Genomic DNA, 19,306 nt, shown 5'->3' with positions numbered 1-19,306 from the left:
TGCTTTACAACCAGTTTACCAAATCTCCCCTTCCAAAGCATAAAATAACAGATATGTTATGACTTGTTTTACTTACATTTTTGTCTCTTCTACGTATCCAACATTTGTTACAGAGTGACCTTGACTATGGTCTGCCTGCAAAAAGCACAATTTCTCCCTGAACATCAATCTGGAGTATTAGAGAAAAAAAAACATGATCCCTGCATTTCTTAAAGCTGCCACATGAGGATAGTGTTGCAAAGGAATTGCAGTGCTAAAATAATTTTTATTTGAACTCTTCAATTTACCTTTTTTAAACCCAGAAATGTTGACCTACAGGGTCACTACAACCACATATTTGTCTGTGATTTTTAGACCACGTGGTCAGTTTTTGCTTTGAATGGTTTTTGTTCATTTATTTTAAATTGTTCTGGTTTAATCACGATCAGATTTTTTCTAGATCCTGCATTAAATTTATATTTTGACCTCACTATTCGGGGAACAGACACAGTCTTTATAGATTGGACAGCGCAAGTACTTCTATCATTTAAGCGGGTAGAACACAAGTCATCAGGGCAGTTATTTGAGATTTGACTTACTAGTCACATGGTACAGTCCACTTTTAAAATACCTTAAATAATAATAATAAAAACCCTTCACAGATAACGTCGACGTTTTTAAGAGACGTATTTAAAAGAAGACATGACTATGAAGTATAGGCCTGTAGATGTCTCTTCTAAAGAGAATACGTGTCCAAGTCACTTTTTAGAAGATTACCGGCTAACATTTAGCAACAATGTAACACCGCCTTCTATTTTAAAATCTCTACTGTCAAGAATTTGGATGTTTTTTATTTTCTTGCTTTAACTGAGGACTTTGGGCTTCTACAGACGTCTAATAGTTTTGTGTTCACTTTGAAGGCTTTCTGAAGTACTTCGGTGTTGTTTGGTTTTGACCGTTGATTAAGGGTTTGAGACGTCCACCTTCCAGAGATTTTAACAGTACAGACTTAAGACTTGCTCAGACTTAAGATGCGATTTAAATTTTTCCTTTCTCTTTGGAGTGTTACAAGCTCTTGGTGCGTAAAGAAGATCTGTAAAGTTGCAAAGACTAAAGTCTCAAATCCAAAGAGATATTCTTTTTAAAAGTTAAGAGTCAGCCTACCTAAAACGGCTTGTTCTAACACGCCCCCACATGTCTACATCCCTATGTATGTGCCTCGGCTCACTGTAGGCCGCTGTGTGTGTGTTATGCTGTGTTTCATTGTGAAAGCGAAATTACTTTGTTTGGCCTTCCAAAAATGGACATGATTAGAAATCAGGGGTTAAGTTGTATTTACAACACTGTTCCAGAACACTTCAACCCAAATATTCAGATGTGTGCAGCACATTTGATGGAGGCCCGTTTCCCGATCCTGGTAGAGTAGACTACAATGCCGGCTGTTCTGACTCACAGACTGTAAGTACGTTTTTTATATTTAAAGAGTTTTTATTTTTTATATATTTAAAGCGAGTTTTTTTTTTAGTGTAGAGTAGGGCTTGTTTGTCATTTCTCAGATCACAAATGCAGACATGGTTTTATGTTTACGCGGCGCGATGCAACGCAACACAACGCGTAAAAAGACAGTATAAGTCATTATAATCCGTAATTATGTCCCCACTGGATGCAACGAATGCCTCATTTATAATGGGTTTTCATGTTTTTGAATCATCGCTCCGGCCTGACAGGGCATCATCACAATATGGTGAGGGGCGTTACATTTCCGTCACACGCTTGAGGTATTCGGCCAATCACAACGCGCTGGATAGTTGGCCAATCAGAGCACACCTCGCTTTTTCAGACTGAAGAGCTTTGTAAAAATCGACGCATTTCAGAAAGGCGGGGCATAGAGGAGAAACAATAATGTACAGTATGTGGAAAATAATGTGTTTTTTGAACCTTAAACCGCATAAACACATTTCATTACACCAAATACACAAAATACTGTTCTTTTTAGCAGCATCATATGACCGCTTTAAAAAGTGCACTCAATATTTTCAAATGTTTTTTTATTATTTTGAGAAGACAGTGTATTATTTAAATTTTCTCTTTTATGATAAATTTACCAAATGCAAGTTCACCTAAGTTAACAAGCATCAACAAAAGCTGTAAAGTAACTCTACTGCTTTCCTCTCTGGAAAATAAAAAAGGAAATTAAAAGTGAAAAAGCATAAATTAACAAAAGGTAAAAATCAATTCTGAATACATTATTTGCAGGTAAGTCCAGAGTCACAATGCTCCATTGATGAGCAAAAAATAAAATGAGACATTTCAGTTTATACACCATATTTATTGATTTAATAATGTTTTATATCCCTTTGTCTTCAGGCAGAGGTGCTGAAACAGATATAATTCATCAGTAAACATGACAGCTAAAGAGTGGACAGTTACTTAAAATTATCATTCATATGACATAAATGATTTGCACACTTATTTAAACACAACATTAAACATTTGTCAAAAATCTTTGAATAAAAGAGAGTACAAAGAACAAATGAATTACATTTGTCTCTGTATAATACAGAAAATGAAGCATTGCTTTGTTTCTCCCAGCCTGACTTCACCAGCAAGTTTTTATATTTTATTTCATTTATGAAAAAAAAACAAGCCGTTATAGATGGAGAGTGTGCCTCCTTTATTTGAATTCAGTTCTTCCACACATGAAATTAAAGAAACACCATTAAGTTGCTCTGAAGAGAATAACCAGGTGATTTCTATACACTTAATAGCTAATAATCATTTGTTAAACAAATTACATTTGTGTCTGTGTAATACAGAAGATGAAACATTGCAGCAAGCAAAGGCAGACAGACTGACAGGCGTGTATTGACCCTCGTCATGTCAGGCTTTTCTGAGACCAAGATGACCACCAGCTTGAAAGAGTATTGTGGTGTAATTTGTCTGTTTCAAACAAGAAAGACTTTTAAGGTGCATTACAGAGCATGAGGACATGCAGCAGAGAAAACAGAAATTATAAATAAGCCTCCAATTTTTTCACATTAAAGCAGAAAATGTGTAATTTACTTGACATAAATAAAAATAATAAAAAAGTGGATTTAACCTACTTTCACGTGGACATATTTTGACACCTCTTTTACTCCCCTGTAAAGAATAATCACAACATGAGCACAATGAGCACATGACAATACCAAGCAAACAGTGATGTTTTTCAAATTATACATTTTGTCATATTTTGGAGCATCTTGTTAAATACCTGCTCTATTAGCCAGTTCAAAACTTTGATAGTGGAATCTGAATTCTTCTGACACTTCAGCAATCCTGTATCCTCATAGAACAGATAGTCCACTGTGAGTATGTCTGTCCTGTTGACAGATCTGCTGCTGTCTGGGACCACTTTCTCTGGGTCAAACGTGTGATGAAGCACCACTAGAACAGTTAGCTTAGAATCTGTTTAAGGACATAGACAAATGTATTTAAGATAATTTCATCTGAAATGCTTATACATGTATCACCTTGAGGCAGAGTATTCTGTAAATTAAAAACTTTTGAAATGTAATTAAAAATGTAAAATAGTGTGAAGATGATAATCAAACAACCTGTGGAATAATTGGATTTGTTCAGAGCTGCATCAATGTCAGTTCCAGCTCGAGAAACAATAGGACAGAAAACTAAAATAATGTCACTCTTGTCCACTGTTCCAACTTCACTCAGATTCTTGATTTGGTTTCTCAGCAGGGTGATAACACCCTTGTGACAGTTATTTGTCTTTCCAGCCAAAATGGAGAACACTTTGACCTCTTCTGGAAAAGGAATTGGGATTGAATAAATAAAACAGGGGAACATACAAATATGATCAGACTAAAATGAATGCAAGATAATAATACAGTTTTAAAAATGAATTTCATTTTCTAGGATGGTGTTATGGAAGATGAGTTATTCTGTTCTATAATAACTCTTGGCAAAGGTAAAAAATTTAGTGTGTGATTAAACAAGCAGCTATTGTGTGAGATCCTTCATAAGATACAGACCTGTACTAGGTTCATTGTTTCCCATTTTTTGCCTCTTCATCTTCACTTGCTGAGATCGGCCTTCATTCTACAGACACACAACTTATAGTGAAATTCAGTCACAGTATCTTTATAAACACTGTATTAGGTGTTTACCAGAGAAAAGAAAACAATTGTTTGACATTTTAAACGGCAATTTAAGCACAACAATATAAGATTTACCTTGCACACAAAATTTTCGCATTCTTGATTTTGGATTTGTCCAGGGTTTGTAAAATCTGTTGTGGTTAAATCAGTAGAAATTAACATAAAACAATCAGCAACATATAATTAATGTTACTTAAATTTGATATTTACTGAAGTGACTTTAAACAAATGATCTTGATACAGCAGTAGGTTTCTAGCAGACAATAAATTCTAGAAAGTGTGAAACATTGCAACGCTGTTTGTCGTCTCTAAATGCACTGCACAGACCTCATCTCCAAATTGTCGTAATTTTCACCACCCCCTTTCTTTCACTCAGAAGAGGGGTGAATTGTCTTCGACAAATGGATGCTCTAGTCTAGATAAATCTTACCTGAATCCCTGTCTAAGATCACTTAAATCAAAAGTAATCACAAAAAAGTTTCTATCATTCTATATGTCCTGCAGTCACTGAAACCTTGATCATAGCTGAGCTGCTCCATCCACTATCTTCATGAGAATATGTATGTTCAAGTGCAGATGAACTTTGGAATATACACAAATTCTTCATTCAAATGTATCCTGACAAACTATAAATGTGACACCCACCACTGTCCGGTGATTTCTGACTTGAACATCCCGGTTGTTGATTGCCCAGATGTAAGATTTGGTTTTCTGGTTTGGTTTCCTGTTCCTCCAGCATACAGGTACTGGTTTCCATCACTAAGAGATTTGTGCTCTCATGCATATGTCCGCTTGTTTCCTCCTGTTGTGTGTCTTTCTCCTCAGTCTCATTCTGGTTCTCCTCAACTTCTATGTTGCCCTGAAGATCTTCCTTTAGCGCATCTTTTTCTAGACAATAGAAAACTATACACACAATTCCTGATATGAAATCAAGTATTTTATATTCTTAATAAATATTCATATATATATATATACAAGTTAATCTCATTTAATTTATTCTGTACCGAATAAATCATGTGCTCTGTGTTCAAACTTTTATTTTAAGCTTTGTTTTACCAGAGGAGTCCAATAAGTTCCTTGTGTCTGTCCTGATCTTTGACACATGAAAAATATGAGTTCTAACAGAATTCACCTGCCAGTAAAGCAGAATTTGCCATTTTTATTCTCTCCTCATCAGTCCATGCTTTGTCGATCTGTTGAGAAGAACATTGAGAGAAGAATATTGTCCATCAACCTTCATGAAATTCCTGAAATATCCTATAAAATACTCAGTTCAGGCTGATGACACAATGGACAAGCAAGATTGTTTCACCATTTGACTAAATTCATTATTTTTATAATAATTTACTAAAATCTATAATTATGCTTAAAACCTGTAAAACAGTGTAAGAACAAAAACAGAACAAAATTGGACAGTAATAATGTTCCACCTATAGATAAAGAGTTTTCTTTCTCCAAAGGTTTTGTATTTAAAAATGCTATTTTTTTTTATTAATGACAAATGGAAACTTAATGGTAACTTAAATGGTTACTTAAATCTTATTGGAGCTGAGAGACCTACAAAATATATCTTCAGTTATTTACATTTGTTTCATAAATGTTAGAAAAAATTCACACTGTATTTAAAGTAAACTATATTTTTCTATTACCTGTTTAGTCCATAGTGTGGCTGTTTGTTGAGGCATTTCAGTATGATCTTCATCTGAATCACAGCAAAACCACAATAAAACAGTTAAAGCAATACAGCAATAAGAAAAAAATTATAGTTTAACCAGTTAAAATGAGAAACAGAGAAAATACTAATAATCAGGAAACTGTGGGAACGAAACTTAGCACTCAATACACATATTTTTGTAAGGCTGATATGATTGGATGGTTTACTTTGGTACTCTAAGAACTAAGAGTTTAAATTAGATCAATAGGTCTCATTTCTCAGTTTACTGATTACAATCTAAGTCTGATCAAACACTTAACAATACTCTGGATTTCAGTTAATTCTGACAAGAGGTAGAGTTTAGAACCGGTGTAGAATGAAGTTACAGTATATGAAACACTCACATTTTCTTACTGTTATCTCCTCTGTCCTGTCTCCACTGGTGACCTGACACAGGTAATCACCAGCATATGATTCTCTGACATCCTTCAGCTGTAAGGACACAATTCCTCTCTCCAGCTCGTCAATGCATAGACTCTTTATGCCTTCATAACCCTCCCCCTTTATCAACCGTTTGTTCTTATAGAAATACACACAGTCTGTTTCCTTAAACCATCTAATCTCCATATTGACAGCACTGATTTCAGGATATAGGTGACACTGAATGGTGGAATCTGATTGAGTTGCTTCAGACAAAACGATCCGAAACTCATCTGTATTGGAAAAAGAGAAAATGTGGACTTACACAAATGATTATTATCTTTTATAGCATATTAATGGCATTAAGTATGATGGAAATTACATTTTTAACAGAACTTACTATTGCTTTTAGCCTCCATTTTCTCTCCTATATAGGAACATAAGACACAAAATGACACAGCAGAATGATTCCAGATTGCCACTTCACTCTTATTCCATCACTAATGTAAACCTGTTATATTTGATTAAAAAGAATCGTTTAGCCTGTTTATATGTAGTCATTCATTAGCTGTCTATTTGATGTCTAGTCTATTTGTGGCAGGCGACATCTAGGGAGTAAAGTCGTGAATTAAGGGTGTGTGGTTAGCTATGTATAAAGATCAGCGGTAGGAACGAGAACGGTAGGTGAAGAGAAAAGCTTGCGATGATGTATTGGGTTAATCTTCAGGGTAGTAATAAGAGTCATCGTACACGCACAATTTTAAATGATTGTTGGGAATATAAAAACAGTAAGTATGGAAGTATGAACAGTGGGTCAATGATTGTGGTCTGGAGAATGAAGAAATCGGTCCCAACATGCCATTAAATGGGGTATTGAATATTTGATTAAAAAGAATCGTTTAGCCTGTTTATATGTAGTCATTCATTAGCTGTCTATTTGATGTCTAGTCTATTTGTGGCAGGCGACATCTAGGGAGTAAAGTCGTGAATTAAGGGTGTGTGGTTAGCTATGTATAAAGATCAGCGGTAGGAACGAGAACGGTAGGTGAAGAGAAAAGCTTGCGATGATGTATTGGGTTAATCTTCAGGGTAGTAATAAGAGTCATCGTACACGCACAATTTTAAATGATTGTTGGGAATATAAAAACAGTAAGTATGGAAGTATGAACAGTGGGTCAATAATTGTGGTCTGGAGAATGAAGAAATCGGTCCCAACATGCCATTAAATGGGGTATTGGTATGGAATATTCCTGAACCCATTGTTGAAATGAGATTGTTGGAGCCCCGGGAAAAAGCAGAAGAAAGATATACTAATAGTTATGAAATCAATGTTTTTATGAGAGAAATTTTTTATTATTTTATACAGATCTATACAGATGGATCTAAAGACCCAATCAAACAAAAAGTGGGCATAGGAGTGTACATTCCAAGATTTAAGACGAAAATAAGTTTAAGGTTAAGTGACAAATTGTCCGTATATTCTACAGAATTAACTGCTATAATAGTAGGATTGCAGTGGGTAGAACAGATTAAGCCAAATAGGACTCCGACTGTAATTTGCTCAGATTCTTCATCAGCTCTTAAAAGTATATTGTCGACAAAAACTGATAGAGAAGACCTGCTAGTAGAAATGTATACATTACTGTACAGACTGAAAATAGAGGGTATCACTCTTAAAAATAAAGGTGCTTCAAACGGTTCTTCAAGCGATGCCATAGAAGAACCATTTTTGGTTCCACAAAGAACCATTCAGTCAAAGGTTCTTTAAAGAACCATCTCTTTCTTACCTTTTTATAATCTGAAGAACCTTCTTTCGCCACAAAGAACCTTTTGTGAAACAGAAAGGTTCTTCAGATGTTAAAGGTTCTTTATGGAACCATTTAGACAAAAAGGTTCTTCTATGGCATCGTGAAGCACCTTTATTTTTAAGAGTGTATAATCGTATACTTTTGTTGGGTACTGGCACATACTGGGATAGTAGGGAATGAAACAGCGGATAAGTTAGCAAAAAGAAGCTTTAAAGAAAACCTTGGTGGATGTTAAGGTACCTCTGGGAAGGAATGAGATAAAATCAGTAATTAATAGGGAAATAATAAGAACATGGCAACAAAGATGGGAAAATAGCAGCACAGGTAGGTGGTATTATAATATTGTAAAATCAGTAGGGAAAAGGAAGAAGGGAAGAAGTAATGCTTTCTAGATTAAGGATGGGTCACACAGGACTAAATTCAACACTTGCATTAATGGGGAAGCTTGAAAATGGTATGTGTGATGAATGTGATGTTTTTGAAACAGTAGAGCATTTGCTCTTTAAATGTAGTAAATATGAAGATCAGCGTAACAGTCTTTTTAGCAATATAAGGAACAGACCAGTGAGTGTCGTGGACCTTCTGGGAAAGGGTTTGAGTGATAGATGTTTAAGGTGGTTTTAACGTTTTTAGAGCTTACAGAATTAGACCACAGGATTTAGTGTTTGAGGATGAAGAGGATCATGATGCTTCTGCCCATCTCGGAGGTTGAGGAGCACAGTGTGGAAGCTGGAGGAGCTGAACACGCAGCGCCAGCTGAAGCGTGGGCTCTGATCCTCTGGGGTAGGTGGGGCATTACACTTTTTTTTTCAGTATAGATTCATCACCCATATGCGCAAGATATACAGTAGGTGGCAGTAATACTCCTAAGGAGTGAATACTGAATGCACTTTTACTGTTTGTTTGCGAGGTGGATTTTTTTCTTGGATCTCGGAGATAGGTATGAGTATATTTGAAATCTTAAAAGTGTTTTAATATGTGGTGTGTGTTTTAATGCATGTATTTCAGCTCTATGAAGCCTATGTTTCATAGGCGAGGGGTTTGCATATGCCGTCTTTTGGATCTTTGACATTGTTTGGAGCACTAAAATGTTTTAATAGGTGGTGTTTGTCCTGATATAAATAATAAAAGTATTTTAATGTGTGTTTGAGCTCTACGGAGCCCATTAGTTGCTCTTGTTGTATTTGAGTTTCAGTTTATTAATTTTTTTGTTTGATTGTTTGGTTTTGGGTTTATTGTCTAGTCCGCCCGGGTAATTGAATCGGTAATTGGGCCGAAAGAAATGGGACTAGTTTCTTGTTTATTTATGTTTTGTTTGTCCCCCCCCCATTGTTTTATATATATATATATAATGATATTTCAGTTTTTCTTTTTTAATAAATCTGCAAAAATGTCAACAATTCTGTGTTTTTCTGTCAATATGGGGTGCTGTGTGTACATTAATGAGGAAAAAAAAATAACTTAAATGATTTTAGCAAATGGCTGCAATTTAACAAAGAGTGAAAAATGTAAGGGGATCTGAATACAAATGTAAGGGGGTCTGAATACTTTCTGTACCCACTGTGTATATATATATATATATATATATATATATATATATATATATATATATATATATATATATATATATACATACACACACTTTACAAGGATGATATACTTAGTGTTTAAGCAGAGTTGAGCTATTTTTGCATGTAATTTACTTTTGATGAGTTGGTTTATTTTTGTGTTATGAATTTATTTAATTGTTTATTTATTTACTTTTGGCTTTATTTGTATGGTTTGATGCTCAACTCTTGCTGGGTTAACTCATGTGTAAGGTGTCCTGGGTAATTAAAAAAAAAACTCTGTAAAGCCATCAATAAATCTTGGGGATTTATTTAAACGAACCTGATCATTGATGTTTAGTTAAAGGGGGGCCTTGTTACATATTCTTGGACTATGGTTAGACGTATATTAAATTCACTGACAGCCCAAATGTTGCCTTGTTTTAGAGACGTCAGGGCTGTGTTTGGACGACGTCTTTTAAACTCAAAATTGCTTAAGTTGTAGGCTAATTACGAGGTCTACGAGAACGTGAACGCTTTTTACAAGACTAAATATGATTAATTCCGAGTCCGACATGGTGTGAACTTGCATCGTTTCCAAAAATAACGTGAAGCTTTCACTTTCTGTTTTTTACGAGTTAGCAGAGGACGCTGTTGTCCCCTGTGCAGCCAATCAGGGATCATTCCTGGTGAGTCGCTGGTATCGTAATAACTCAGTCCGCACTAGTCATTCAGACAGGGTTTGTGAATCGGTGAAAAATACATAAGCTGTTGATAGACCGCATGAAACGTCACACATGCGGCAAGCGCGGTGTTCTTCCGGAAATATTTCGATTTAATCAAACATTACAAAAAACAAAAATACTATATTGTGATCTTTACAGTCAGTCTGACGGACGTATTTTAGAATCATCACAATTGTTGATGCAAGGTCAATGAAAACAAGTAGGCCTAAATGTTACCTTACAAACTTCGGTTAACTTGGGCTACATTTTGTTTATGGTTAGCATGTTATGAACTTTGCTTACCTTTTTTCTTCAAATCTGCAGCCTGCTGTTCAACTGAAATGGAAGAACTGAACAACCTGTCACACTGGTCAGATCAACACAGGAAAAATTCCTTTCACTTTCATTTTCTCTGGGACTGCAGTTAAACACCTCCCACATTTGGTTTCAATGGCAAACTCCCACATAGCTTCTGTTTATATCTAATAGAACAGCTTGTTTTATCCTGGGTGTTTCTGTTAGAGTGTATCAAGCACACACTCTAAAAACGTTTTTGTTTGTTTGTTTAAAGGTTCTCTGCATGCAGTAATAGTTATTTAGACCATCATCCTGAAAATCCTTTTTATGCTGAAATGGTGCTTTCTGTTAGACTTAAGGGTTTTCATTCCCACCTTTTTGTTTTTCAAATATGTAACTGTCAAAGTCACCTCATTATTGATTTTCAGGAGCTCAACCATTCAACTAAACAGACTGTCAATAAACTCTCAACAAGTAAATGATTACTTAAAGTCTATAAACTTTAACTTTCAAATTGTAACTGGTTTCCTACAATCGTGTGTTTCGCTTTTGTTTATCAGAACATGTGAATGAGTCCAGCTCTGTTCAGTCTGATACTTGCAGCTCGCTTCTCTGAAAGTATCAGACATATTGAATTTATGATCCATATTGTTAGATATTTTATTATTATTACTTGGGTTTGTGCAAAAACATGCCCAGTGTCAAAAACAATTTAAATTCCAAGTAAATTTTTTCCTTTTAACAAGGGCTCACATTCTGTCAATTTTTGCTAATTTTTGGACTTTATAAACTTGGATACACTGTAACTTTGTATTTCAGATGCTGTCACATCCCACAACCTCATCATCTGGAGAGAAACGTCACTCAATTACACCAAAATGATGGACTTAAAGGCATCAGTGATTTTGAAAATACAGTAGGCTATTTCACTGGAACTTGGTCTTCGTTACATCCATCATAGGTTTCTATTTAGTTTTTTACTACTTTGTGGCTATTCATGATCATTATCAGTTGTCATTTAGAGCACTTTCATTTTGCTACAATTTCACGTCAATAAAAATAAAAAAGTATCTAACTGAAACAACATGTTGTTATTGCTGTTGTTTTTCAAGTAAAATACTAATAGAGGGGTAAACAATTGTAATCAATTATATACATGTTGTTTATATATATATATATATATATATATATATATATATATTATATATTACATACAACAGTTCGTTCTGGTTCTCAAATCTGATTGGTTGAGAACCATGACATATTGTACTGGTATCGCTACGGGAACGCCCTTTCACAATTTTGTATCACTCCGCTTGTTCTAGCCGGGTCTATGTTTTAATTATTCACTGAGCTAATCGTAGAGTACGTTAGTTAATATAAGAAGAAACGTGCCCTTGATATGAATTCTAAAAGTGACGCATGTTTAACTGTCAACTTGAGCTTTGAATCCTTGGCAGAAGGAAGTAGTTCCGCACAAAAGAGGGTTTTATTAGGCACTCCGTTGTTTCTTGTTTAATTACACACATGTTTCATCGAACTGTTGTATAAACGCAATATCACTCTCGTTCTCGAGCGATACCGGCTCTATATCAGCGGCTGTGATTGCCTGCGGCCTCGTGCCTCTGGCCTAATCACAGCCGCTGATATAGAGCCGGTATCGCTCGAGTACGAGAGTGATATTGCTCATATAATAATACTATGATATAGCCTAACTATACTAATATACTATTAATAGTGAAAATAAACTATTAAAGTTATGTATAGCATTAAGGTCTATAGCACTTTCAGAGCATGGTTCTTTATGGAACCTTATAAAAAGGTATTGTCCCAAAGGGTACTGTTTTCAAAAGTAAACTAAACAACTGCTGGTCAATCTGTGAGAGACTGGAATTTATTATGCCTGCTGTTATAGTCCCAATTGGTCTAGGTGAGGATCGCAACAGAAATATATGGTTGGTGGTAAGTGAATATGCAACAGCAGAGAAAACCCCATCTCCAGGCCCAGAATGGCTACAATCCAAACAACCACGTGAATTTCCGCAAAAGACAGTAGTTTTCATTTACATAAATCAACAAAAGATTAACGAAAGGGTTTCAGCTTCAGAAGGGGGCAAGGCCAAAATAACAAATATAATAAAAACAAACTCCTTTATAACAAACTAACTACTTAGGGTGACCATACATGCCATTTTTACGGGATAAGTCCTAGCCAGGATTTCTATATTTGGCTTTGTTTTCCTGTTTTCATACTTGCTGAAGGTAAGGATCGAAAAGTAGCTTGATCAATAACATGCAGGCTTTGTACATATTCGACCAATCGTGGCGTGTGAGAAGGTGGGATCTATAGAGAACGGTCAAGGCGATGCACATATATGTTCAGGTTAGATGTGTTCAGTGTGGGTTCCCGCCCAATTGGGCTTCTTTTGGTAACGTCAGACTGGAAAAAAATGCGTTGGGCGATTTGATAAAATTTGGGCTGCGTTTTTGATACAACTGATGGGTGTTTCAGTTTCCGCACTTGTAACGCAGGAAATTCCCGATTATTTTTTTCAGCATGAAAGTCACTCGTGACAGATGACGGAATGATTATTATGATTATTGCGCGTAAACAGCCAAATACATGCAAAATTATGTCAAAATGCCCGTCTTGATGAGTATTCACGTAAACAGTCGATTTATTGTCAGAATCCTGCCCTCACGGTCTTGTCAGTGTTGTCTTTGTTTCATGTTTCTTTGTTTGTGTTGTGTCTGAGCACATGGCTCTTTCTTTGTTGCTTGCCAAGTGCTTCTCTCGTCCTGCCTCCTCATTTCCCGTTACCACGCCCACTTGTTTAGTCTTGTCACCTGTTCCTCATGTTCTCTGCTCCTTTATATTGTTCTCCCTTTCCCTCTTGTTTTGCCAGTTTATTATTCTTACATTTCTGTGTTGCTAGTTTGTCTGACTATTCTTAGAGTGATACTGAGGATTCCCTGCCATATTGTTTGTAGTGTATTAGTCTATTGTCAGTCTATAGTCTAGTCTAGTCTTGTCCTGTCCTGCAGGCTGAGCCCCTGGTCTGCTCCCTTTATCTGCCATGCAGCTACATCTGCGCAGTGCCTGTGAGACCACGAGTGTGGTGTGGCTGAGCCTTGTGTTCCTGTCAGGCCACCGCTGCTACCTCCAGCTGCTCTGCCTTCACTCCTCACTGGCTGACTGCCATCCTAGACTGGACTCTGTGGTCATTCTCTCAGCCTGCCTGTCTTCAAGTCCTTCCCTGCCTATCGTTTGGACCGTTCTCTCACCTCACCTTCCCTTGTCTTGTCAGCAAATTTGTCTAATAAATCTGTTAACACTCACTCTGCATTTGAGTCCTCCCTACAGATCCCTGATATTTATACTAAACATTGTTGGTTATAGGCTATTAAGTGAATGTAAACAGTTGAGAAACAAAACTTAATTGTAACAGATCCATGTATGAGGTCTTAAAGAGACCGCAACCTAAATAAACCTGCTGCTGTCTGTCACTGTTTATTTATACATTAAAGACTAACCAGTGTTATTTTGAAGTTAAATTGATTATTCAGTTTCTGTGGCATTTCTGTACCTGAATATTACTGTTATACCTACCTGTAAAAACTTAAAGCACAGTTCATTTTATTTGTATCTTGTTGTATTTGTTTGTGCCATTGCTTGTCATTTATCTATTCTTATTTTATTACTGACCGTTTGAAAATTAATTCAGTTCAGAGTTTGAAATCAAAGTTAAGTATCTTCCTCGCAATGTAAATATGAATCAACATTATAAATTGAAAAACACAAATACACTGGGTGACAACATATAGGTTGGATGATTGTAGTTTAAAAATAGGTCTAAAAAATACCCTAACTCCCCCCTCAAATTAACAAATGCCCCCATAAGAACAACCTGAAGGGGAAATCCCCATCCCCCCTCCACCCTCCCCCCCATTTTCCAAAATGAAATTCAGGCCCTATATATATCTATTAGTCCAGGTGATATGTGAAAGTAATGTTCACTTTTTCATAAAAGCATGAAACATGAAACCATTTTACTTTCCGCCATAACCAAATTATGTATTTGGTGTCATATCTCCTGAACCAAACGTGATAACACCGAAAGATGTCTACCCCTATGTTTTGATGGTGAAGGATTACAATAATACCATATACAAAAACATAAACTGTTCAGGTGAAGAGTTAATGGTGAAATCAGCAATATGAAAAGGAAATAACAGTATCTGAGCATCACAAGTCCATGTTATGGCTATTATTTTTTTCTTTCTTTGATAACTAATATTTTCTTCAATAATACATTAAAAGGTTGTTTTCAAGAATACTATCATATATTTCAGAGATATTAAAAAAAATTATCTCAGGTAAGTGTATTTTTCCTTACCTTTCAGGCAGAGTCGGGTAGGCGGTAGTGTGTTTCCAATACATTCTTGCTCTCTCTCAACAATGCTCTAACATCACACACAGACAGCAACACAATCAGGTGAACAGTTAATGGTTATTTCAGTGACTTTATGAGAAGGATTACAATGAAATCTCAGAAGATGCAGAATGAAATTTCAAACATATTTCATGTAAACTTAAATCACTCTCTGGGGCCAGGGTTGTCTGTTATGTTGTCCACAAGGGGGAAGCCAGAGTGCTGCATGTGGGCGGGTACACACAGGTGAACCGCTAATATTTGATGTAACGGGGTGGAATAATATATATGTGTAGGGTGTGGTGCGGGCCGGACTTTGACAAGCACGGACAGGTTGCGGGTCCAATAACCAAGACTATTTCGACTCTGTCCAGTACTCGCTGAGCAATGTAGGCAATCACGCTGCCACTGATTGACAGCTGTAGTGATTATATTATAGGTAGTGCTCTTTGCTTGCTTTCTGTATTTAATCTATTCACAATTTGAATAAAAGTTTTAATAAATGAGTTTTGTCTACCTCATGTAGGGGATTTAATGCAGGTGCAGTTCGGGTTCCAAGTTGTTATGTCAAATGTGTCGGGTATGGGATTAAATGCTGTCAGATAACGTGTCAGGTGTTCTGTTAATTACGGCGATTGTGGGAAGATCATTTCACTAGCAAGGAAAGGTGAACGAAAAAGCCTTTCTGTTATGTTACCACGAGGCATCGATTGCTTTCCTTCCAGAAGCCTGAGATTGGTATGTAGATTGAGGAGTAAGTAAGAGTGAGGAGGAAGTAGGAGGGTGCTGAGCTTGTCGCTGTTCTGTATGCAAACATCAATGTTTTGAACTTGATGTGAGCTGCAACAGGTAGCCAGTGCAAGGAGATAAAGAGAGGCGTGACATGGGCTCTTTTGGGTTCATGGAAGACCAGTCGTGTCACTGCATTCTGAATCATTTGTCGAGGTTTGATTGCCAATGATGGAAGTTCAGCCAGAAGAGCACTGCAATAGTCCAGCCTAGAAATGACAAGGGCCTGGGCAAGAAGTTGTGCAGCATGCTCTGTTTGAAAGGACCTGATCCTCCTGATGTTGTGCAATGCAAACCTGCATGATCGAGATGTCTTTACAATATGGTCCTTGAAGGTCAGCTGGTCACCAAAGAATGATTTTTGATGAACCTAGCAGGATGATGAAGTCATGCTGTAGAGTCGGAGTGGCAGGGAAACAAGAAGCTCAGCCTTTACCAGGTTGAGCTGCAGGTGATGTTCCTTCATCCATGCTGAGATGTCCGTCAGGTAGCCTGAGATCCATGCAGCTACTATTGGATTGTCTGGCTGAAATGAATGATAGAGCTATGTGTCATCAGCATAGCAATGGTAGGAGAAACCATGTGCTTGTATAATGGGTCCCAGTGATGCATTGTATATGGTGAAGAAGAGGGGTCCAAGAACTGATCCCTGTGACCAGTTGATGTTCTTTGGATACCTCTCCTCCCCAGGAACCCTGAAAGACCTACCGGTGAGATAAGATTCTAACCATTGAAATGCAGATCCTGTGATGGCAGACAGGATAATGTGATGATTCACAGTGTCAAAAGTGGCAGATAGATCCGTCAGAATAAGAATTGATGATTTGGAATCAGCTTTCGCAATCTGCAGGGCTATACTTACCGACAGAAAAGCAGTCTCATTTGAATGGTTGCTGCTGAAACCTGATTGGTTAACATTCAGTTGGTCATTCTGTGAAAGAAATAATGTAACTGTGTCTATAAAGGTGTGAACCAAATGGTCCATTCTATTAGAATAACAAAACAGATTCCCCAGGAACGTCTTGTAGATTGCAGGATCTCCAGTGGAAAGGTCCTAATAATATCTGTTGTTTCTAGCCCCTTTGTCTTCAGGTATAAAATTCTATCCCACAGACAGAACTTTGGGAGAAGCTAGGATTTATAGAAGGGTTAAGATTGTTTGAAGGAAGACATGCTAACATCGCTATTGAAGAACTGCTACACTACCATCTTCAATAAATTCTTCTCCCCACAAAAATTTTGGTCAAGCCTACTTAATTTTTTGCATTAGAGAAATCTAGTACATTGGTGAGCCACCCAAAAGACTGCTCAGCAAAAATAGAGATGATATGTAGTGAATCAGCTCAAAGGGGAAATATGAATAATTAATCATAACTAGTTATAATTAATTATAAATATTTAGATCCACTGTAAGTATTTACTTGACCTCTCAGGGTCAACTGTCAGTCAATTCTAAGAACGTTAATTTCCTGGTTAAGGGAAATAACTTTCTTACTGTACAATACTACACAGAGCATGTAGCATAAATCTGCATGATTAGGTAAAAAGGTGCAAATGATACTTAATGTATCAATTAATAAGACTAAGTTTGATACTTGCACGTCTTGTCTGTCTGACAGAGAGTCCTGATGCAATCTGAAGGCTCGAGTTGATCTTTGCTGAAGTTGGTTGATGGAAAAGAACCAGTTTGAGTCAGATGATCTTGGTGAATGGAAAGTCAAGGCCCGAGGCCTGGCGCGAACTTAGGGTGTCCTTAGGAGCATTCTAGCTCACATCTTCTCAGAATCTAACAGAACCGCAGACTAGAGGCGGGTCACTGATGTGAGGCCTTTAAGGTCTGAGAAGATTCACGCCTCTCAAGATGGGCTTGTCCAATGAGAAAGGTTGAAATCCCAAGCGGGAGGTTGCAATTACTGGAGGGATTTACGACCGTTTGTGTGAGGGCATGGTAATTTGCAAATGTAATTCACTTGGGTGTTGATGCACAAACTAGTAAAGATTCTTAGAACACTAATATGTTGCATAGGTATCAGCATGTGATATGCACTCTCAATTAGATCATCCGAAGATGAATTCATAGAGACCAAACATGGTAGGATTACATATAGGTAAGATGACATGAATGAGTGGTTCTATCATTAGCCTGCATAAAACAGTATACAATATAAAAGACAATATACAAGTACAGTAACAACATACACAATGACCTGAAGGATATGCGTGTTCATTCAAAGAAAAGTTTTCCTATGAATTAATTAGAGAACAGTCAATTTCTCTTGGCATTATGTGTCTTTCTTATGTGGAAAATGAGTTAGTTTCTCTACCCGCATTCCTTTGGGCAATAAAACCAGTGATATCAGCATTGGTTGCCATGGAATCAGAGGTCTGTTCTGCCTTTCTCAGGTGTTAAGATGCATTTCGGGGGAAGGGTCCATAGGCCCTCATATGGCTTGTTAACTGAGGGGTGTTACAGAGTATTTGTTAAATATAACTAACAAAATATATATTGTGTGTCTGATTGGTCCAGACACTACAGATACTACATGGATACTAAAGATGATGATACATGGGACAACTTTTTAGGTTAGAAGGGGTAGTATGCACTGGCCTGTCTGGACAGATATTGTCTTGACAAGAAGTTAAAGTGGATCATAAAGTGTCAGTTGCTGCATTTACACCCAGAGATGAGAAATGGGTGGGTGAGAGAAGAAAGGATGACACTACAGAGGAAATATGGCAGGGTGAAAGGGAGTGTAGGTTTTGCCTAAAAGTAACTGGTAGAGGAATTGGTGGCACACAGTTAGTAATATGTAGGTTAAATGTAATAAAGTTAATGTAATGTTAATGTTAATGTAATAAAGTTTTACCAAATGTTTTCGGTGTGATACAATAGAAATAGGGAAGTTGTTAAAACAGCAGGGCTCGTGGAGTCTTCTGGACGAATCCAGGTCTTAGTCAAGCCCAAGATATTAAGAGTAGACTGAGAAGCAGTGGCCAGAATGAAGTTTGTTGACAGCTGACTGACAATTCCAGAGACCCACAGAAAATGACAGAGATGCAGCAGAAGAGGTGCAGATAGGACGCAGCTTAGCAAGATTGCGTTGCCATCTGCGTGTGATGTTAGAGCATTGTTGAGAGAGAACAAGAATATATTGGAAACATACTACCGCCTACCTGATTCTGCCTGAGAGGTAAGGAAACACACTTGAGATGATATTTTTTTATATCTCTATAATAGAACTGTATGACTGTATTCTTGAAAACAATCTTTTATTGTACTATTGAATAAAATATTAGTTAAGCTGGTTTGTGTTGGGTGTTCTGGTGCAATATGGCTGCTGTCGCATCATCCAGGTGGATGCTGCACATTGGTGGTGGTTGAGGAGATTCCCCCTTCCATGTAAAGCACTTTGAGTACCCAGAAAAGCGCTATTTAAATGTAACAAATCAATAATTACTTAAAACAATATTTTATTGTACTATTGAATAAAAATGTATAG

General features: G+C 36.8%; 1 protein-coding gene and 1 pseudogene across 3 annotated transcripts; both read right to left on the bottom strand.

The window, feature by feature from the left end:
- Window positions 1-2,308: 2,308 nt before the first annotated feature.
- LOC107565416 (uncharacterized) lies at window positions 2,309-10,670 on the bottom strand. Of its 3 annotated transcripts, none has more exons than XM_016250650.1 (12): window positions 10,591-10,670; window positions 6,608-6,634; window positions 6,192-6,500; window positions 5,783-5,835; window positions 5,266-5,326; window positions 4,779-5,036; window positions 4,209-4,264; window positions 4,008-4,074; window positions 3,576-3,779; window positions 3,233-3,426; window positions 3,084-3,120; window positions 2,309-2,919 (listed from the first exon to the last, which is right to left on the bottom strand). In XM_016250650.1, the coding sequence occupies exons 2-12, from the start codon at window positions 6,624-6,626 to the stop codon at window positions 2,855-2,857; spliced, it is 1,323 nt and encodes a 440-aa protein (XP_016106136.1). In that variant the 5' UTR covers window positions 6,627-6,634; window positions 10,591-10,670; the 3' UTR covers window positions 2,309-2,854. The 3 variants fall into 3 exon arrangements, with proteins under 3 accessions (XP_016106136.1, XP_016106138.1, XP_016106137.1); XM_016250652.1 differs by having other exon boundaries at window positions 3,576-3,776; XM_016250651.1 differs by having other exon boundaries at window positions 6,608-6,638; window positions 10,592-10,657.
- Window positions 10,671-15,705: 5,035 nt separating this feature from the next.
- LOC107565431 (uncharacterized) lies at window positions 15,706-16,791 on the bottom strand (annotated as a pseudogene).
- Window positions 16,792-19,306: the final 2,515 nt, after the last annotated feature.

This window comes from Sinocyclocheilus grahami, unplaced genomic scaffold (genome assembly GCF_001515645.1).
Source record: "Sinocyclocheilus grahami isolate Dianchi unplaced genomic scaffold, SAMN03320097.WGS_v1.1 scaffold1001.1, whole genome shotgun sequence".
Classification (NCBI taxonomy): Eukaryota; Metazoa; Chordata; class Actinopteri; order Cypriniformes; family Cyprinidae; genus Sinocyclocheilus; species Sinocyclocheilus grahami.
Note: the sequence above shows the minus strand (reverse complement) of the source record. Positions and strands in the feature narration are given on the sequence as shown.